The 22686-nt window shown below is 47.0% G+C and overlaps 1 protein-coding gene and 1 long non-coding RNA gene across 2 annotated transcripts in view; one reads left to right on the top strand and one right to left on the bottom strand.

Moving 5' to 3' along the window:
- Window positions 1-20938, bottom strand: part of LAMC2 (laminin subunit gamma 2) — a 56213-nt gene extending 35275 nt beyond the window's left edge. The window contains exons 1-3 of the mRNA XM_059145198.1: window positions 20697-20938; window positions 20330-20533; window positions 2018-2206 (exon numbers count right to left, since the gene is read on the bottom strand). Of these exons, the coding sequence (XP_059001181.1) occupies window positions 2018-2206; window positions 20330-20408 (268 nt within the window). The 5' untranslated portion in view covers window positions 20409-20533; window positions 20697-20938. The remainder of the gene's footprint in view (window positions 1-2017; window positions 2207-20329; window positions 20534-20696) is intronic.
- Window positions 4082-5382, top strand: LOC131814366 (uncharacterized). Its single transcript, XR_009347289.1, has 2 exons — window positions 4082-4677; window positions 4787-5382. It is a non-coding gene; the product is annotated as an uncharacterized LOC131814366 (long non-coding RNA).
- Window positions 20939-22686: the final 1748 nt, after the last annotated feature.

The raw sequence follows: 22686 nt of genomic DNA, 5'->3' as shown, positions 1-22686 counted from the left end.
AAGCCAGTTAAATTGCTCGTTATATTCTCACTGATCATTTGCCGGGGTGACCCAAGTCCAGTGACTCACAGTGAGGCTGCATATAACCTACCGGGATAGGTAGGTGTCCACGCTCTTCGCGAGGACAGAAAGCCCACTGAGATGGAGTCATTTGCCTTTTGATTTTCCTTTATGAAGCTCTTCAATTCCAGGGACAGCTGCTAAATCCGAAAGATTTCTGGATGCTGACTCTGTGCCATAAAGCTGAGCCAATCTGACTCAAACCACGCTGTAACAGCACCTGGTGAATCTGGAAGTGCTTGAAGGGATTTGCGTCTCTATCACCGTGGGGTCCTCCCCAGGCTCTCCAACACCCTCCACCCAGCCCATGGCTGGACCAAACCTGCCCATCTTTACATGCGTTCAGCGCAGCTGTGAATTCGTTCCACGGAGCGCTGAGTCACGGCCACGCGCTTTGGCTACGCTCTTTAAGTGGATTAATATTTATCATATTACGCCATTAAACACTTTCTAACAAAGAGGAGAAACATACTGCCAAAAAAGAGAATACACAAATAAGGTAGTTAAAAAAAAAAAACAACTCAGCTTATTTAAAAACCACTTGTCTCTCCCTCTTTATATGCACTAACTTGTCTTTACTGTCTATGATGAACACAGCACAACGCGTGCGTCTGTGTGCGTATGAATCCCACAGTTGTAAGAACAGTTGTGTGAACGTAAGATTGGGTGACATACCTAAAAAGACAAAACCAAAACACCAAAAAAGAGCCCTGCATTAACCAGTCATCCTGTAGGTGCCTCCTCTTTATTGATTCTCTTTTCTCTTAACAACCCAGGGAGGGAAAGACTTTAATCTGCCCATGAATCGGGCTGTCTTTTGGACCAGTACCTCCTTATACTGTTAGCACCTACCACAGCACCAGAAACAGATCTTTCTATCCCTTATTTTTTGAGAGGTTGGTCAAAGGCATAGTTGCAGAAAAGGGGAACTATCACTGGAAGCTGACAAGCTTCTTTTGTCCCTAGGTCAAACTGTCACCTGCCAGGAAAAGTGACCACATCCCTCTCGTGACTAGAACTCAAGCCAACAAATCCTAAAGACTCCAGCTGGTTCCTACAACCCAAACTCAAGAAAAACAGTCCTTTCTGCTTGAAATCAGTAAGACACCACCACCACCAGTGTCTAGCAGATTCTCTGTTGTGCCGGATGTTGAACACCATTCTCTGGCCCTGCTGGCTTCTCCCTCCCTCCCCCACTTCCCATCCTCCCCCTGTCCCTTCATCGTCCTTTTCCTCCAATTTTTTCTTTTTAGTATAGTCAACACACAATGTTACATTAGTTGCAGGTGTACAACATAGTGATGCGACATCCCCATAGGTTATGCTGTGCCCCCGCAAGTGTAGCTGCCGTCTGTCACCCTACAATGCTATCACGGAGTCTATTCCTGTGACTCACTCATTCCCTAACTGGAAGCCTGTATCTCCCACTCCCCTTTGCCCATGTCGCCCCCCCCCCATGCCTCTCCCTTCCAGTGAGGGTCCATTTATTCTCTGTATTTATAGGTCTGATTCTGCTTTTTTTTTAGAAGCTTATTTATTGGGGCACCTGGGTGGCTCAGTCTAAGGGTCCTGGGATCAAGTCCCGCATCGGGCTCCCTGCTCAGCAGGAAGCCTGTTTCTCCCTCTCCCACTCCTCCAGCTTGTGTTCCTGCTCTCGCTCTCTCTCTCTCAAATAAATAAATAAAATCTTAAAAAAAAAAAAGTTTACTTATTTATTTAAGTCATCTCCACACCCAACACGGGGCTCAAACTCATGACCCCAGGATCAAGAGTCCCATGCTCTTCTGGCGGAGCCAGACAGGCGCCCCAATTCTGCTTTTTGTACGTTTCTTCATTCGTGGGGTTTGTTTTTGTCGTACCACTTACGAGCAAAATGACACGTACTTGTCTTTCCTGGTCTGACTTACTCCACTTAGCGTCGTACCCTCTTGGCACAGCCGTGACGTCGCACGCTTACCTTTGGTGTGGCAGTTGCAGGGCAGGCAGCGGTCCCTCTCCCTCTGCCGGTAGAAGCCGTCCTGGCACCGCTCGCAGCGAGGGCCATCCGTGTGGTCGTTGCAGTTGAGGCAGCGGAATCCGTTCCCCGTCTGTCTGCGGAGCTCGGGATCAAACACGCACTGCCCGGACTTGCCATTGCAGTCACACACTGGGGGGTGGGAAGCGGGGGACATCGCTGGTAAAAAGCTCGGAGGCGATATTATTGTGATTCCTATAAACCATGCACGGCGTCCTAAACAACTTGGAGGAAGCTAAGGGTGACATGGGCCGATTGAGGGCTGCGAGAGTCCTTGGCCCACCTAAAGGAAGCAGGAGATCCACTGGGATTAGAGGGGAGGTTTCTGTCAGAGAGAACGTGCGTTCTGGGTGGCCCGAAGGTCCCATTCCTTTAGAGACACCAACAATCTCACATGATGTATTTTTATGTAAAAATTCCTGATTTACCTATTTGCAAGGTGTTCAATTTTAAAACCCTGTGCAATTCCCTAGAACAAGTCTACGGGCTAAAGAAGACCTGAGGACCGCCAGCATGTGTGCCCCGGCACAACGGTCAAAAGGCTGATGGTGTCATCTATCCCTCTGGGATGGTCAAGGCTGAGGAGCTAAGATGAGTGTCCAGGCAGGGATCTCTCTCTGCCCCTCACTGTGCCTTGGGTGGCCCTTCCAGAGCCCGGTGTCAAAGAGAACCACAGTTTTATGAATAATACATTTTCCCAAGCGTCTAGGAAAGTTCCCCCCATTGATGTTCTGGAGACACTCCTGGAGTGACATCTCCATGGGGGACCTAAAAGCCAATGAGGTAACAGGTAGAGATACTCAGCATCGTTCCTGGCGCAGGGCAGACCCTCAAAAAATGTTTCAGTCACAGCTGAGAAAAGAAGGATGTTAAGTCTTGAGGTTGAAAGAATTGGATCTAGTGAATACCAGTTCTGCTGTTTTCTTGGGCAAATCCCTTCACTTCTCTGAATCTCTTTACTTCTCTCTCATAAATGCGGAAGACGTTGCCTGCCTCCCTCATCGGTGAGAGGATCTCACTGAGGAAAGAACATCCGGTCCTTCATATCTGTTGCTTCACTCACACAACTGAGTGACGAGACCGGTGCTGCCTCCGAGGAGAAAAATGCCATTGAGAAAGGTTAAGTAATTCGACCCAGCGGACAGCTGGGGTTTGAACCTGTGTCTGATGCCAAAACCCACTTTCTTTTCACCAGGCCCATTGTCTCCGTTTGCCGTGTGGCCTCAATGGTAGTCTGTTTCTAGAACAGCCTACGGCCACAACTTACCCAACGCACCGATAAAGAGTTGACAAACTGGCCAACAAGGCGTCCTGAGCAGCTGTCCTGTGTGGGCCTCGCCAGGCTCTGAAGGCCCAGAGGTGATGAAGTAAACCCATGAGCTTCCTAAGCGACTTCCTTACCACACACGTTTCCTACACACGCTCTCCCATCTGGGGAAAGGGAACTAGCACGTCTCCAGAGCCCACTCTATTTCTAGCATTTCACACGCGTCCCTAACACTTCAACACAAACTTGACTATCCCCGTTGACTGGAGGAAGAACGAATGCTCAGAGAGAATAGGTATCTTGCTTCAAGTCACACAGCTAAATGGCAACCATATCATTTGCTCCCAGGTCTGTCCAACCACAAAACCCTCACCTTCCCATTCTACCCCTGCTTCTCAAGAATCCGGTTACCACTGGCGTGGAGGCATTCCTTCTAGAAACCCCTCACACAGGCTTCTTCAGCCCCTACTCAAATCCTGTCCCTCCACAGACAGCACTGGTTATTATAAATTAATTTGTTATAAATTATAAGTTTTTAAAAATTTTAAAATATGTCTCCCTCCCTGTAATGTTTACTATGTGTTTCTGTTCTTCCGTGGAGAAAACACATACACACACGCACGTGTGTGTGCGCGCGCACACACACACACACACACACACCCCTACTCTCCTCTCCATTTATTTTATTTCAGACACTGTTTTACAAGCACGGGAGCAGCCAAACCTTTGACCGTCTGAAGACAGTAACAGTGTCTCTCTCTTTAGCCTTCTCTCCTTCTGGTCACACTGGAGACCTCTCACCCCAGATCTTTCGGCCACTTCCTGTGTCATGATTTCTAGATTCTTCTCGACTGTCCTCCAGGGAACACACTCTCACTTCTACGGCCATTCTTGAAACGGCCAGAACGTATGACAGCACTCCAAGTGTGGTTTGAACAGCTCAGCTTGCAACACCACTGGATACTATAATTCCAGGGATGCAATTTAACATTTCATTAAACTTACAGCACACTAAGTTTGCACTCAATTCAGACTCCCAAATCTCTTTTGCCAAACTGGTGCCAAGATGAATCTTTCCCAACGAATGCTTGTGTAACTGACTTTGGATCCAGAACAGATGTGCCACGCAGCTGTCACGGGCTGTGAAATCACCAAGTACATCGTCAGGCACGTACAGGAGCTAAATCCAGGAGCCAACAACCCTTGAGAGGTTACCCAGCTGGATGGCACAGCGAGCCAGTGCCCTTTCCTGCCTTGGATGGCTTTCGAGGGCAATCTCCAAGCAATCCTGACATCTGCGTTGTGCCTCTCTTCACCCAGACCAAACTCTTTGCAGGTAAGAGTTAACTGGATAAGGAGAGCTCATGAAATATTTTTAAAAATAGACAGCCTGGTTATCATCTAGCTTTTACCACCTCTCGCCCTTCTGTCCTTGCTCATTTCAGGCTCTACTCGGAAAACCAAACAAACAAACAAACACACAGCCTGTGTTCTTCCTTCAAACCCCCAGCCTTCTGCAGAGGGGCAGGACACTTCCAGGGACCTCAGCAGCCACAGCGCCAATCTGGAATCGCCCATGGCCGAATCTCCCTTCTCTGTCACCTGAGTTTCTGCAAAAGCCCAGGGTTGTGCTGACTGGAGTTGGGGATGCCGAGGCCATGTGTCCCAGAGTGTATGGGCCTCCTGGGGTTGCATGATGTGAGCCCTTTGGGAGGACACTCCCCAGGCTCGCCTGCAGGGCTTTGAGGTTTCCAGGGAGCTCAGCACTTAGCAGAACCGCCCTTTGTTAATACTGACTTTTCGGAACGTTCATGCCCAGGGGAGGAGGGCGGACAGTTTGCTCCTTTTGCAGTGGGGTGAGCCCTTTGTCCCTGATGCCCCTGAAGCATGATCGCTCTCAAATCATCGCCCGAATTCAGACTCACTTCCCTAAAACAAATTATTGTTCATGCTCACTGCTGGGGGAAAAAGAATCTTTTTATTTTAAATTCCAGAATATTCTTGCCATCAGCTCAATAAAATGCAGCTCCTACAGCTTGGACCTGGTCCTTTTTTTTCTGTGACCGATTTCTGCCTAGCCAGGGGCCCCGGCACAGCGGCTACAGAAGGGCACCGCGAAGCTGGGAGCGAGGATGTGGGGAGCAGTGATGACTCTGCCAGAAGGGATTGCGGGGAAGCCGCCTGACGCAGCCACTGCGGTCTGCACATCCACGTCGGCTTCTAAAGAAGACAGAAATCTGGCTTTGTATATGACATCTACTGATTTTTTAAAATAGGACCAAATTTTTTTTTTAATTTCTGCTTGAAATAAAGCTGTGTCCGGGGCACCTGGGTGGCTCAGTGGGTTAAGCCTCTGCCTTTGGCTCAGGTCATGGTCTCAGGGTCCTGGGTTCGAGCCCCGCATTGGGCTCTCTGCTCGGCAGGGAGCCTGTTTCCCTTCCTCTCTCTCTCTGCCTGCCTCTCTGCCTACTTGTGATCTCTGTCTGTCAAATAAATAAATAAAATCTTTAAAAAAAAAAAAAAGAAGAAAAGAAATAAAGCTGTGTCCAAGGGCAAACCTTTGCACTTGACTCTGCTCTTCTAACAGGCAGAAAACACTGTCACGTTTTGCAAAAAGGAGAAATGGGGCCCTCGTCTATTGCACAGTGGCCTGGTCATAGTGAGTATCTAATGCTTTTTGTTATTATTATTGTTAGGGTTTTTTTTTTTAAGGTTTCATTTATTTATCTGAGAGAGAAAAATAAAGAGAACATGGAGGGTCGGGAGGGCCAGAAGGAAAGAGAGAAGCAGGCTCCCGGATGACCAGGGAATCCGATGTGGGACTCGATCCCAGGACCTGGGGATCATGACCTGAGCCGAAGGCAGATGTTTAACCAATGGAGCCACCCAGGTGCCCTATTTGATATGTCTTCAATGAACAAATGAATGATTGTTCTCTTGAACTTCAGGAAACCCCTAGGTGTATTTCTACCATTGAAAGGACTCCATGTGTCCCTGCATGTCTGGACCTGCCCTAAAAGTACAAATACTAATACCTGCAGTCACTCTCTTCCCTATTCCTCGAAAGGATGCTTTTCTCCACAGAGACACAGTCCAGAAAACAACCCTTCTTGGTACCTTATGATACAATGTTTTATTTACTAGACCTAAATATAAACTTTGGCTACATTTTCTCACAGGAAGAAATTCTTAAAATGTTTATTATATTTTCCTTCTTTTATATTTAGCCTTGTTCAATTTTATGTCTAGAATTTTCTTCCCACTTTTAGTTTATAATCTACCTGCTATCCTCCCAAATTTCATAAATAGGCTGTCTAGTTTCCATCAGGGAATCTTGACACAAAGACAAGTGATGGGAGTATAAAGATGGGGGTCTGGGACATTTCTCCATTTGCCTGGGAAGCATTTATCAAGGGCCCATTCACTCAGCATATATGTACGGAGCACCTAGTACGTGCCAGGCACTGTTCCAGGCACTGGGGATATAGCGGTAAACAAAGCTAATCAATGTCCCAGCCCTCATGGAGTCTTCATGTGAGGCAGGGGAAAGTAAACAAGGTAAGCACTACAGAGAGAATACTGGGATAGTGATGTCCGTTCAAGGACGTTGCAAGGGGAGGGGGAGTGAGGAGGAGGGGAAAGTTGAAAGTGCCATCACCTGGTTGACTATTTTTTTAAGATTTTATTTTTTTAAAGTAATCTCTACACCCAACGTGGGGCTTGAACCCACAACCCCGAGATCAAGAGTCATAGGCTCTACTGACTGAGCCACCCAGGCGCCCCTGGTTTACTATTTTATTTCTATTTTGATGCCGGTCTGCCCATGAGCTTTATACATTTATCTACTAGACGTGATGTTTTTCTTAAAAATTATGAATTATTTACCTAACAAATGCACCAAATTATTCCCCTCCCGTTTTGTTACAAGTGTTCTTCACCCCTCCTGACAAATCTCCTTTCTCTCCAAAGCACCTCACTGGCAGCTTTTTGCTTTACTGACTCTTACTCCTTTTCCCTTCCTTCTTCCGCCCTTGCTCATGGAGACGTGCGCTGATTTCATTCATTTCATAAACACCACGTCCCGCCTGACAGGGAGGGCGCTGGGATCCCGGGACTCCCTGAGCCAGCGTGATTTCAAAAAAGGGAGAGGCCAATGTTTTATTTTGTCAAATATGAGATTAAATGCGTATACTTTTAATAAACATATTGGGCTTCCTCAAACCCCTGACCCACATTTTTTCCTCATTTCACCATGGACAGGCGCAGGTCTGGGACGCGGCACTCGCCTATCACCGCAGCAGAAAAAAAAAAACCAGAACCGAGTCACTCTGGGACCCTAACAGACCCAAAGCCTTACAGGGCATCGGAATCAAGATGGGGACTCTTTTCTCCCTTTCAGTGAACTCGGTATCACAGGTGCCAGGTCCCATCATTGTTTTATTTGACTATTCCTTTGCGCTGTGCTTTTCTAAGCTAGGGCCAGCTCTGCACGCTTTTGTGCTGTCCTCTCTCGGTGCCCTCCTCCAGCTGCCCCGCATCCTGGTCTGTGTCAGCCAGGGCTCTCTCCACAGCTAAAGGAATGAGATTCAACAGGTTAACCTCAAGCCCTGTGTAAACACACAGGAAACCAAGCCATTTTCCTCAGATTTGCACATGCTGCTTTCAGTCTAGTAACGTGTGGGTGGTTTTTGTGTCTGTGCTGTTGCTGCTAACGTTGGCACTTAAGTATTTATTATAATAATAACTATAATAGCATACCGTCGCTGACCCTCAAGTGCTTCTTAGAGAAGCTGGCGGGGCAGCCAGACACAGGCTGACCCACCCCCTGCCCCCCCTCCGGCTCCCAGACACAGATCCCAGAGGCGGGCAGCCCTCTGCAAACAATGCAGCAAGGTGTGCAGAGCCCCTCAGGCTCACTTACAACACTCCCACCCTCACTCCAACACACAGCTCCGACAGGCTGAGACAGGAAGCACAGGGCAAAGGCTGTTTCCAAGCTGCGTCCTGGGGAGAATGAAAGGAAACCGAAAATAACTTCCTAGGGTTGTGCTGTCGCAAAGTCTTGGACTAATCAGCCTCGGTGGCGGCCATTCATCGAGACGGCATTTTAAATGTCCCATAGGAAACGCCGCAGGCAGTTACCAGAAGTTTTAGCAACTTGGCATTAATAAGATCATTTGTGTCTAAGCACATCTTCTTTCTATTGTTCTAAACTTAAAAACGTGCTCTGCTTTTCACCAGCCTGACCTAACAATTCATGGGATCACAGGGCTTTTTAGGGCTCTAACAAGTAATGGCGAATTTAAAAATCCAAAGCTCCTTTCAAAACCCTGCAGCTTGGGGGCTGCTGACCTCTCCAACTTTCCTTCCTCTTTGTCTCTCTCTGGGCTCCAACACACAGACGCTTGCAGGAATTCTGGAAAGCACCACCTTCCTCCCTTTGGGCTTGCCAGTTCCTTTGCCAGGAGCGCTACCTGCGCCCACCCTCCCTAAAGGCACCCAGTGATCTTTTTCAGAGCCTTAGTGAGGTGGCGCAGGGCCCCTGCTCACGGCCCTTCCCCAGCTTCTCCCTCCTCTGAGTGCCCACAGGACTCCGTCCTCACCTCCGGCCTGGTATTATTTATCACTTTCTGTCCTGTGCCTTCTCTATTTGCCTACATGACTGACTTCCTCTCCAGCCTTTGCCACGTAGGTATCCCCACCGTCTCTAAGAGAGGGCGTGGGACTCTGACCCAGGGGGAATGCAAGGCGGGCAGGCAGCTGGACTCTCAGAAAAGCCAAAAAGGCACCTGAAGTCTCCCAGGAGTCCAGGGACCCCGTATGAAATTTTCCCAACACGATACATCAAATTTTCATTGTCTACATATATGGCATTCAGCATAAATTTAAAAAACTACTCTTTCCACCTAAAATTAAATAAATAAAAACACGGTGTGATGGAAACAGAAAGAATTGTGAGAAGAAGGTGATAGCATAGGTTAGAAGCAGCGTCTGAGACTTTCAGGTTGCTCTCACGCCAGTCGAACTACTCCCGGGTCCAGACCGCCTGCACACCGGTGGTGGTCCGGGGGCCCGGAGCTGCCCTGACGCCCGGCCTGCGCGCCTGCTGACAGTGAGGGCGGTGAGGCCAGAGTGAGGCGGGCGGAGGGGCCAGGGTGAGGCCGGCCGAGACCGTGAGATCAGCGTGCAGGGGTCGGGCAGCCTTGACAGGCAGCGCACTTGGCTGCTGCACCGGACGATCTCAGGGGCTAGGAATCCGGGCGTCATGTTGGAACCTGGCGGTGCGTGCCCGCTGCCCTCAGCCACAGCTCTGCCGCCCTCGCCTCCCTTTGCTGCTCGGCGCGCTTGTGCTGATTCAGGTACACACAGTGAAGTAAGTCCCCCGTGATGGCCTGTGGAGATGGCGCTCCGTTCTCCTCCTTACTTAGAGGAAAGGCGTGTGCCCTTGCCAGCATTTTGTGCCCCTCGTTCCCTTTTGGAGAAGCCTAATCTGTTTCTGTCCTTCCCTGTTGAAATGGTCTTCCTTGGAACACTGTGAGGCCATTTCTGACCTTGTCCCCTATTCCCACCCAAGTCCCTGTGGCTCCTGTCCTCACACTAACTCTAAATGTCTGGGTTGCTCCAGGCTCAGTCCTGAACCTCCAGGACGCCTCACTCTCCCCTCCAGCCAAGGGCTTGGATAACAGAGACAGATGCTGACTGGGCAGCAAGGTCCTTCCTGGGCCAGACTTCATTCTCAACTTCAGATCAGCCATGGGTTTACATTTCCAGTGGTGGCCTCTCAAGCTCTTTACACAGAACATGTTATAACCAAGCTCATGGTTGTCATCCCTTCAAGTGAAAAGGCTGGAAGCTATCCTTATAGGTTCTCCATCCTCACTTGTCCACAGTCCATGCAACGCCAAATTTTATTGACGTAAACCACTACATAGCCCAAGCCCATCCAAGTCTATGTCCAAAATAGCCCTCTAGCACAAACCTCATCACTTCTTGCTCACAAGACTTCCTAACTGAATTCCCCACAACTTCTCTTGCCTCCATCCAGCAGTCAGAACACCTTTCCAAATACAAATTCTGCCAATACCTCTGTGCTTACAGCTCTTTACCTTTAGGATAAAGACCAGAATTCCTTAACATTGCTACAAAGACTTCCATAGTCTAATCCTACCTACTTTTCCAGCCTAATTTCATATAACACTCCCCCATGGGACATCTTCATCTCTCTCCCATTTCATTTATACCTCATTTTATGCCTCAGTTCCCCTGCTTCTTATAATTCTTGCTTTGTAAAGGAAAAGCATCATGGTGGGGAGAGGCGGTTTGGGCTAACATGGCAGCCGCCATCTTTCCTTTGCTTGTTCAAAGCAATTACGTTAAGAATTCAACCTTCATTTGTCCTATTGAATATTATTCCCTACCTCTGAGTCAAAGAACTGGCCTCCCGTAAATGGACAACGTTTTTTACGTTCGAAGATAGGGACCAGCACCTCCATGAAGTCAGTTGTAACAAGACTCAACGGGAAGTCCAAATATATAGCATTAGACTGAAAGTGATGAATAAAAGTAATGTGGAGAATAACAGACTCACATTTTTTTAAAAACCCCAAACCTGGCAAATGTTATCTTCAGAACAAAAGCAATTATTGAAAGTGTCCTTTAAGTAGCAATCTATTCTAATGTATTTTTTGTTATTTTTCCAAATGCACAAATTGCACATTACTCACAAAGCCTAAAGCAAGATACACCTGACATCTATCAGTTAGGCCGATACCAAAGGCATTGGTAGCGATCATCCTACCTGCCAAAATCGAAGCTTCCAAACTTGAGATACTCAAGATGACAAGAGGTGTATTTTTATTTTATCACACTTACATGTGATGATGAAAATGCTCGTAAGTATTTTCTAGTTTTAAAACCTCCTTCATGAGATTTTTCTTTCCAAGATCTAATACGTCTCTCGGGTTGGGTTGAGAGTCTGAAGATTTCTTCATTTAAACTAATCGTGAAATATTATGGTTTAATGTGTGAATGTCTGCCTCCAGCTTCATCCTTCTTTTTAAGGCATGCCACAACATGTGTCCTAATTAAAATTTAAAACTGAAATGGCACTTCCCTCACTAAAGAGGTTTTAAACTGAATTCAGTTTTTCTCTTACATTTCTCACAGCTGTCTTTTTTTTTTTTTTTTTTTTTTTTAAGATTTGATCTATTTATTTGAGAGAGAGAGAGCACAAGCAGTGGGGTGAGGGACAGAGGCAGAGGGAGAAGCAGGCTCCCCGTCAAGCAGGGAGTCTCAAGCGCGGCTCAGGGCTCGATCTTCCTGGGAAGACCCCAGGACTTCCACTCTTGAGCTGGGTGGAAGGCAGATGCTTAACAGACTGGGCCACCCGGGCTCCCTGTACTCTCAATGGTCTAAAGTCATCAAGAGTCAATGGAACTCAGATCCCCACATTTTCCTTTTGACTAATTATAGCTTAAAAGGAGTCATTTTAGTTTCACTAAGAGTTCACAGCACATTATATTACAACCTAGACCTGGATATAGCCCATGTGGACTACAGATGCTCACTTGGCCTGCTAAGGCCTATGCCAAGAGACCCCATCTGGAGATGTCTTCCCCTAACCCCTCATCAGGGCTCAGGCAGACAGCAGGGAGAGGGAGAGAAAGTCTCAGCCAACAGGGAGATTGGGGACACGGGTTGTCCTCTAACCAGCAAAGGACTTCACGGTGAAGGAGGAGGCTGATGGCTCGGTCCGAATGAGTTCGAAGGTGAAAGGGAAGAGGAGATTAGGACATGAGAAACAGAAGACTCTTCCATTTTCTTATATCTGGCACCTGCAAGGGCTCTGCTCCAAGATAGCTGGTGTCAGTTACAGTATGGAGACTCCGTAAGTGAGTATGCATGGTAAGGATTCTATATGCAAATATTCAACACCCCTAGATCCTTCTGAGCACACAAAGAGCGGTCTCTATTTTTATGAAATCGATAAAAGACAAGCATGTCAATATAGAAAGCATATTTGACTAACTTCAAAGAGCATGGTATTCACTGAGCATTTTCCGCATGACTCAACACAAGGTATCCTATGCCCTTTTAAGAGCAGCTGAAATAAAGAAAATTAGAGTGTTCAGGACAGCTAGAGGTGACACAAAGCAATGAGGACCAAAGGCGGAGGGGAAACTGTGTAGAAGGAGTCTGGGTAAAGAAAAGCTAAAAAGGAAATTCTGATTTGTATGGAACCGGTTTTCAGAGTATACAGTTTTTCAATCATTTACATTTATATTTTGTTGGCTCCTTTAAAAAAAAAGTTACCAAATAAATACTCCCTCTTTAAACCTTGCATTGCTTTTAGGAAGAATATATTATTGTATAAGATTAGCCATAGGTTTTTTGCTAACCCTGCAGCCCTTCACAAAGATATTCCCGTGCAGGGCTGTGCGCGCTTCCTGTGCCCACTTATCGCTCTCGGTCTGACAAGAGAGCGATAGTAATGCATGTACATTTACAATGTTGGGAAGATGTGAGTGCACATTCATAGCAGCTTCCTTAGAGATTCTTTTCTGAAAGAAAATCCATTTGAAAATCGTAGATTAAAACTGTACTGCTTAAAGTCAGAAGAATGAATCAAAGGGTCTTTTAGGGTCCAGCCATTGTGTACTTATCCATAAAAAGATGTAACGAATGTGCCAAGAAGAAATTGGGCCACGAAGCATCCACCAGGGAGCAGGTGCCGTGTGTTTGCATCTCAGCAGGACAAACACCCTGCCCTCCACCAGCCCCTCCCACGCCAGGTCAGCTGTGGCCTCACCTCTTTGTCCCTGGACCTCAGCATGTGAACGTCCCTCCTACCATGAACCACCCTCTCCCATGAGGCAAGAGCGGAAGCTTTGGGTTACTGCTGGACCCGGTGCCGCTGCAAAGTGGACCAGTCTATCTGTGATGGGAAAGGATCTTTTAACATTCGGAATCCCCTTTTATCAAAAGCAAAATGGGTGATGATTTGAAATAGTAAGTGTAAAGTGTTCATGGTCAGTGCTCCGGCCATGGAACTGTTTGGATCTTGAAAGACCCTAAACCTCATGGAGAGACCAATGGTCTCCAACAGGCAGAGTAAAATAGCCTATTTGCATATGTAAATATTCATGTATGGAGTCAAAATGTTGACAGTTATTGGAGAACAATGACTAGTAGAACAAAGTATCACTCTCCCTCAACTGTCCTTTTATTTTATTTTTTTAACTGAGCCCCCTGGTCAATTCCAAGCTGCATGAAAATCTGACAACAAAGTTGAACAAAAAAAAAGGAAAAGAGAGAGAGAGAAAAAAAACTTAGTCATTCAAAATCTGTTCTCTTGTCAATGCTCCCACAAACCTGAACTATGTTTGGCTGTAACCTGTGATCCCCCGACATTTTTGAAGGAAAGGCCACTATTGTGAGTCACATATACAAACAGAAACTCCTAAATAGACGGGACACGGAAGTCCCTACCAGAGACACAAGGATGTTCTCATCTTAGATCAAGATTCCTTCAAGCCCAGGGGCACCTGGGTGGCTCAGTGGGTTAAAGCCTCTGCCTTTGGCTCAGGTCATGATTTCAAGATCCTGGGATCAAGCCCCGCATTGGGCTCTCTGCTCAGCGGGGAGCCTGCTTTCTCCCCTCTCTCTGCCTGCCTCTGCCTACTTGTGATCTCTGTCAAATAAATAAATAAAACGTTAAAAAAAAAATCCCATCAAGTCCAGAAATTAACTTAAATGAAAAGTTTTAATAAGAATTAGAAATAAGGGGGTGCCTGGGTGGCTCAGTGGGTTAAGCCTCTGCCTTCAGCCCAGGTCATGATCTTCGGGTCCTGGGATTGAGCCCTGCGTCGGGCTCTCTGCTCAGTAGAGACCCTGCTTCCCCCTTTCTCTGCCTGCCTCTGCCTACTCGTCTCTGTCAAATAGATAAATAAAATCTTTTAAAAAAAGAAAGAATTAGAAATAAGGTAAGAAGTTGTTTTGTTAAAGAACATTAAACTAGCAACTGAAATCTGGTCCTATTACTAAGTGCGTGGATCCGGCCAAGGCAATCACTGTTCTGTGCCTCAGCTGGCCCGTCTGCAAAGGAGGACGACACATGCTAGAGCCCAGCTCTGCGATAACTCACTGTGAGAATCTGCACCGTTCCTCTACCTGGAGCCCAGGTGCCATGTCCTCACCTACAAAATGAGAGGCTTGTGTCGAGAACCTCAAAGGACCACTCTTATTTAGGACCACGATGCTGTAGAGAGAGGAAAAAAGTGGGGAAGTGTGTAAGAAATGTCCCACTTACACGCAGCTAAAGACAAGTAACTTTTCCAATGTTTAAGTTGGTGTGGGAAGTGACTGGGCTGCAATTTAATTTTTTCTAGAAGGTGAATATTGACAACAATGAACACAAATAAAATCTGGAGGGCACCTGGGTGGCTCAGTGGGTTAAAGCCTCTGCCTTCGGCTCAGGTCATGATCCCAGGGTCCTGGGATTGAGCCCCGCATCGGGCTCTCTGCTCAGTGGGGAGCCTGCTTCCTCCTCTCTCTCTGCCTGCCTCTCTGCCTACTTGTGATCTCTGTCAAATAAATAAATAAAAAATCTTAAAAAAAATAAAATAAAATTTGGAAAAGCAGCAGCTGGAATTCTAGAAGTGGTCAACCAGCCGAAGGAGGCCAGGATGCGTATGCCTTTAGCCAGGTGATCTGCACCTCTCCTCTGACACAGCAGAAGGGAAAGACTTGAGCCCCTCCACTGATCAGTGCTGGAGGAAGCACCATGCTCTTCTTCGTTCAGAATTGGGACATAAGGAAGCGCATGTTTGTTGCGCAGGCAGATAAACAGACATACAGTCACCCACGGAAACAGAGAAGACTTATAGCTTTGGGCTTTGGATATGATTCAAATATTACATCACATACCTGGGGGTTATCCTACTAGAACACAGCCCAGTCATGATGCAGTAATCCGCTAGGCCTAATTTGTGACTAAATTAGAGTCTTCCACAACCTATGGCACTCCTATTTCTACACGAGTCTGTAACAGATTATTCAAGACTTGCCGTTGGAAATTTCTTTAGGAAAATAAAGAAGTCTATATAGTTGAACCACTAAGAACTTATGCGGGAAAAATATTCCCAAGATTGCCTCAACAACTTAATTTCATGCTCCTGACTTTCCCATCAACATGGATCACAAACCAACATTCTTCCTCAACACCTTGGACCAGTGGAGCTAAGCTAATGGCTGCCCCCAGCTCAGGACACCAGAATTTAAGCCTTCATAGGAATTTCCGGCATATACTCCAACCTAGCTCTGTACTCCTGATTTATTACACATACTTGAATATAATAAGGTGGAGGTTTTTTTTTTTAATAAAGATTTTATTTATTTATTTGACAGACAGAGACCACAAGGAGGCAGAGAGGCAGGCAGAGAGAGAGAAGGAAGCAGGCTCCCCGCTGAGCAGAGAGCCCGATGCGGGGCTCGATCCCAGGACCCTGAGATCATGACCGAGCCGAAGGCAGAGGCTTCAACCCACTGAGCCACCCAGGCGCCCCGAGGTGGAGGTTTTTATTTTTCTGGGGCAGGGGTGGGAGGAGGTCACATTTAAGTCTTTTCGAAATCTTTCCTAGTATGGGGAACTTTCTGAATTGCTTTTATTGTTAAAATATTATTTGGGGAAGACACACTAATTTGACACGACATCAATCAATGTTGTGGATACTTATCAGTAAGAAAGAGTACCTAAAGTTGTCACAAGTAAGTCTTTCATGATGATTAGGCTGTGAAGATTACAATGTGCATCGAAGGATAATGTTAAATCTTTTGGACATTTTGAAAATGGTATACTTTCCAGAGACAGCATCAAAAGCAGATTCAAATCGAGCTGTATCTCAAGCCATCGGGTCCGAAGTAAAGAAGAAACTGTATTCAAATTGCATTCGATGCTACAGGTGGAATCTGAATGTAGTTAGTTTGTGAAATTTACAAGTTCATGGATTTACAAATTAATGCTTGTAAGTTATTATTTTATAAACTATGTGACTTTAAATGGGTTTGTGAATTAATATGCCAAATTAAGCATAAAAGGACATGTGACCACTGCATCTACACAGCTAAATGTTTTCATAATTTGGTTGACCAACCCTCCTTTTGGTGGGTCATAGGGGAGATTCCCCTAGTGAGAAGCGAGAGACCAGCTTCTGTGGGGATCCTTTCGTATCTGGGTATGATCTTGAGAGCAACTGACTTGATGAATCTATATGTGACGTGATCTGGCGGTTGACAAAAGGCAAGGACAGAAATGCTATAAAATCTAATTTTGGAATTCCAATCTGCTTGGGGTCCTTGTCAGGAATTCTATTTGTTTCATTGGGTAAAACCTGGGATTCATTTCAGCCTGAGCAGAAGGGCTCCTCATCACCTTTCTTGGGCTAATGAAAAAATTTTACCCCTTAAAACTCAGAAGGCAAGGCAATTAGTTATGTCAATAATATTGAACCCATAGTGAGTGCTTCCTAGGCACTGTGCAAAATATTTATTTTCCTCATCTTAGAGATCAGGAACTCGCGTGGCAGAGGAAGGAGCTTGCAAAACTCCACAAATGGGAAATGACAGAGCTGGGCTTTGAACCCAGGCCTGCACGTGTTTGCATGATGCTGTACCATTTCCCCAGTTTAAGTAACAGAATCCATGAGAGAGTCTAAACCTTTCCAGGGGTCCCTTCCACTGTCTACAGCATCTCTCTTCCCATGTCAGGCCATGGGAGAAATCCAGATTTGTGTTCTGTAATCATCCTGGAGACTGAGCTCATCATTCTAGAATGATGGAGTCAAAACTCACCTGATGGCTGAACCCATCAGTAACATTTTAGTCTTCATTCTTTGTGTATTCACATTTCTATATCTAAATACCATTTGTTATACCTACATTGCTGCAGCTCTTCCTTGGGCCAGCCAGACACTCCTCTTGGATACTGTTCTCCTCTAACCTCCAGGCTCATTCCTCCCTGTTTTCCTTCACTGTCGTTCATCTCCTTGGTAAGTGTTGAGGTTTCTCTTAGCTCGATGTCCCAGTAATCTCATCTGTTGTCAGGGCTTTGCTTTCCACTCTTGGGCTCCTTATTTTATATTTCAAACTGTTCCAAACTTCAAAATCATGGCTCCAGCACTTCTCCAAGACTGTGGGGGCATCTCCAGTTGTGTCTCTGATTCAACAGATGCCCACAGGAACTCACTCCTTCCTCTTCATCCACGACCCAACCTTGCTCCCAAAACTGGTCTTCCCCTTACAGTTCTCATTTCTTTTCATGGCATTCACTGTGTAACCAGCCATACTCGCCTGAAGCCTCACACACACCCTGGACTCTTCTTTATTCCTCATGATTTCCCCTCACTTGTATCCTTAACCTATGCTCATCAGATCACCAGATTCTTTCAATGTTACCTTCTAAATGTTCTGTCATGTTTCCACTTTGCTGTTTCCACCACCACAATGAAAGCCTTCATCACCTCTCATTGGATTATTGCAATGGCCACCTGCAGCCCTCTCCTAGCTCAACTCCATCCTCTAAGGCCTTCAGTGAGTGACATTTCTAAGAAATCTGACCATCTGACCATGCCCACCCCTGGCTATAAACCATCCACAACTCTTCTTGACCTCTGGGGCACTACCCTCACTGCATTACCAGGCACATAAGGCTCCTCAACCAGGTTCTTGGCTCTATTTCTAGTCTCATTCCTATCTACTTCTTGCCCCTTCTCCAGTCATGGGATCTATATGAACTGTGATCCAGACCAATGGAGCTATGTGCCACAGTCTATCACACTAGTGGGGAGCTCCTGAAGGGAAGTCCTTATCTTGCTTAGTGCTCTCTGCTGATCCACGTTCACTATTTCTACCTGCACTGTTGGCTTCAGACTTTTTAAAGAAATGTGGTTCCAGACATTTTTAAGGCACTTTACAATAATTCCTCATCCTTTCAACAACTCTGCAAGGCTGCGCAGTACAACAGCTCCCAGGTAACAGGCAAAGAAGATGATTCCAAGAAGCTGAGGAGCCTGAATGGTTACTAAGAAGAAATGAGTAAGTGGGTCAGCCAAAATTTGAAGCCAGGTCAGGCTGACTCTAAAGCCTGTGCTTTAGCTGAGACCTGCCCGGCAAGTCTCGCTGATGATATCTACCACCAGAATTTCACCTTCGAGAGAACAAGTGGGAAGCAATGTCACTGCTTTAGGCTCTCATCGGTGCAGCCCCCAAGGTGCCAGTGGCCGTCACTTTGGGAAGCAGCAAGTCCCAAACTTCAGTCCAGCTTACACTGCCTCCCAGCATCCCGTGAACAGAAGAGCGTGGGTGCTCTATGAAGCCCTTTGAGGAAGGAGCCCAATATCTCAAGCAGTCCATCTTCAAGGAAAGGCAAAGTCTAGAAATGAGACTGAACACAGCTTCTGACTTACTGGTCTCGATGGAATACTCAGAGCTTGTCTATCCTGGCGAAGTGCAAGTCCAAGCTCTGCCCTCCTGAGTCTGGATTCATTAAACAATTGATCCAATCCTACCTATTTATTTCCGTTATCTAATGCTAATGCAACATACCTATACTCAACTATAGCCAATGGGAAAATTGCTTCAATAATTACCCATTATGTAAAATATATGTACAAACTCCCTTATTGCTTTTACAATGTGGTCCCAGAAGCTCCAGCCTCACAATCCCCGGATCAAGTGCAAGATGGACCTCTGCCAATAGCTGGTGTGTGGCTTTGTGCAGATCCATTTCTGCGTTCTCGTATTTTAAGCCAAGGGATATGGTAGTTGATCCATAAGTAGTCTCTTTGAATTCTAATATTTGGAGACTCCCCTTACTTTTAGGAGCAGACTCTCCTTACTGATGGTTCTTGCTTGGTTAACTCTAAGGAAATCTAACCACGTGACCATTTTCATAAATGACTTTTAACAGGGTAGTCAGGGATGATGGGTTGGAGGTTAATTCCGGGAGGCGGGGGGAGGACTGTATCAGTGCATTCAAACACATGCTGAACTATCCATGCCATTCAAACAGATTTCAGGCCAGCCATGTAGGCAAAGTCCAAGATAATTCTGTGCCTGCGTGAACACTTCTCATGTTCACACTCTCACTTGTGTGAAAATGACTCTTAGACCTATTGCAATGAGTACTGAAATGCCATCAGGTGCAGGAAGCAATCAATATAAATATGAAAATTCAGGGTAATGAGACAAGCAGATATCATCGGTAAAACTAAGTGACAAGGAAAACACCCGTTAGGTGTTGTCATAGGTGACACATGCCTATAGCAAACGGTTGCTAGGTTCTCAGCAAGTTTTGTTTACGTGAGTGATTTGAACTTCTCACGACATGACAGAGCTAAGATCAAATGATCTATGACACAGGTGCCCAATAAATGCCTGTTGAATGAATACTGTGTGAGCATACCCTCAGAAGTAACATTATGCAGAAGTAAAGCATGGCCAAGACTTCTAAGACTCAGTTTCCCTCCCAAAGACGAACCAGGAGTTCCAGAAGGATTATTAAAGAGGCTCCTCTTCCATCTTCGTGGTGTTCATTGTCACAGAAAACGTTCCCACCCAAATCCCATCCACGAAAACACACCATAGGAAAATAACTTATATGCCAACCTATTACTGATATTCCTGATCAAACAGGGGCCCACTGACCCAAAACGCAACCAAGAAGGTGCATTTTTAAAAGGAAGGAAAATCCTGGCTTGGCACAGCCTACCGGCCTCCCATCTGAAACTCAGACAGCCGTATATAATCTTAGTCTTATGTTAAACCCGATCTGGCGAGAAGCCCCAGATGTGGAAGGAGGAGGGAGCTCCCAAGAAGTTCTGGAACACAGAGGGAATCCTCAGAGGTGCGCTCGGCCATCAGAGTCTGCAGAGCGAGGCCAGTCACCCGCCCCGGGCTGCAAGGTCCTCCCAGGGAGGGGGACGCCGACTCACCTTCCCTCCGGGAGGTGGCCCGGGCTGCAGGCAGGAGGAGCGCCAGGCAGAGGCAGCCGCTCAGCCAGAGCGCGGGCATGGCCGGGCCGCGCCGTCCGTCCGCCGCGGAGTCCACGCGCCGCCGGGAGTCCGCGCTCCGCGCTCCGCTCTGCCTTCCCTTCCCCGGATCAGGTGGTTTTATCGACTCTTCTACCTGACTCAGTCCTGACAGGAAGAGAGCCTGTGTTTCAGGGTGTGACTCACCTGTGAATAAGGAGGACCCAGCCCTCCGCAGGCAGACACACACACACACACCGCGCACACCGGGCGCACAGGCGCTCGCCGCAGCCGCCGGGCTCCCCCCTCGCGCCGCCCGAAGGTGGCACACCTGGCCTGGGCCAAGGGTGTGGTGCGGAGGCTGAGGCCCGGGGATCCTGCCCGGAGGAATGTGCCGCTTCCCCCACAGCCCTCCTTCTCTCCCGGGGTGGTCCGCGGCCCGATCCGCAGAGGTGGGGAGGCGGCCGCCGGCCCCTTTCTCAACTGGGAGCCCCAGCCGCAGGTGCGCAAACTCGGAAACCAGTCGGCGGCCCCGATCAGCTCTGGCCAGAAAGGCTGCGAGAACAGGCCGGTGGGGGAGTCCTAACAGGGAGCTCGCCACCCTCTGGCCTGCCCTTCGCCACCCTGGGAAGTACAGCGCCCTCCCCCACCCCACCTGCTCTGCTAACACGTCTTTCCTTCCCTCCCCATCACCAGGCTGCACGAGGCGGGGGGGGGGGGGGGGGCTCCTCTCCTGGGACCCCCTAATTTCCTGATCACTTGGGCCTGCAAAGCACGAAGTCCCCTGCTCATGGGTTGGCCTCCCTACCAAGGCCAGGTGCGGTCGCCGGCGCCAGGTCAGTGCTCAGGCAATGTTCTGTTGAGTAGAGTAAAAAGGAAGACCCAGATTTCATGTTCCTTCTACATTTCCGAGCGTTCTTCTCAGACAGCCCTCGGTGGGCCCGCAGAAAATGTTTGACACGGCTCACCTTGAGTGTCATCCAAGTCCATTGTGCTAAGTGAAGGGAGTGATCTCCAGGAAACCAAAACTTGCTGTATCCTACATCGTCTTCATCCCTAAGGAGGCTGGGGGTCAAATGCGAGGCCTCTGTCAGAAGGCTTTGGTTCCTACTGGAGACTTAAGAATTCTCAGAGGGGGACTCAGTGGGTTAAGGTAACAACTCTTGATTTCAGCTCAGGTCAGAAACTCCCTCTGCTTCTGCTCTTTCCCTTGCTTATGCTGTCTCTCTCTTTCTCTAAAATAAGTAAATGAATAAAATCTTTTAAAAAATGAATTAACTAACTAAATAAAAATCACCAGAGGTTTATATGTACTCAGTACATATGCTCAATCTGTCCAAAACACCTCCTACTTTTCATCGTCAAGGTCTGCAAAGACTCCCAATAAATTGCTGTTCACTGGGGTGCCTGGGTGGCTCAGTAGGTTAAGCCTCTGCCTTTGGCTCAGGTCATGGTCCCAGGGTCCTGGGATGGAGCCCCGCATCGGGCTCTCTGCTCAGCAGGGAGCCTGCTTCCCCCCCTCTCTGCCTGCCTCTCTGCCTTCTTGTGATCTCTGTCTGTCAAATAAATAAATAAAATATTTTTTAAAAATTGCTGTTCACTGACTGAAGGAATGAATGTTCTCTAGAAGTTCCATAGATGATAATAAAAGGCAAGAAACAAGACAATATAGTATATGATTATGTATCAAAAGGTGTAAGGATTTCAGTTTATGCATGTAATTGAGAACCGTATGGGCTGGCTGGGTTAGCTAGGGAGGGTTTTGTACAAAACGTGGACCATGAACTAGGTGTTCAGGAATAATCAGGATCTGAATACAGCACCAAAGGACTGCAGGGTGGTTGGGTGGGGGGGAGTGTACTGCAAACTGGCACCATCTACTCTAAAATCTCCAGCAACAACAAAAACGAGGACTAGAAAGGAAACTCCAGTTTTTCTCATCCCAAGGTTCCACTCTTCTCTTCTACTCTGTTTAGGATTTAAACAAATAACATAAAAATTCTTCTCTCTCGAAACTCAATTACTGCTACAGTTTCAGTTCCTGGAGACCAGGTATTTATAGTTTTCCCATCTAGTAACTAGTAGAGTTGTGGAGGCTGTAATTATAATTGTAGTTGTAATTGTAAAGGCTGAAGTCATGTCTCTGGGTCCCTGAGCCTTGCACATCTACCCATCAGTGGTGTGCAGTCCTGCAGAATTCTGCAAGAACAAGGAACAGATCCCTGCAAAATAAAGTCTTGAATGTAAACTTCATTTTAGTGCAGCTTATTATAGCTTATCATACAGATACACAAATACATATTTTTCACCTGCCATCATTT

Source organism: Mustela lutreola, chromosome 14 (assembly GCF_030435805.1).
Source record: "Mustela lutreola isolate mMusLut2 chromosome 14, mMusLut2.pri, whole genome shotgun sequence".
NCBI classification, from domain to species: domain Eukaryota; kingdom Metazoa; phylum Chordata; class Mammalia; order Carnivora; family Mustelidae; genus Mustela; species Mustela lutreola.
The sequence above is the reverse complement of the archived record's forward strand: the minus strand, read 5'-3'. Positions and strand labels throughout refer to the sequence as shown.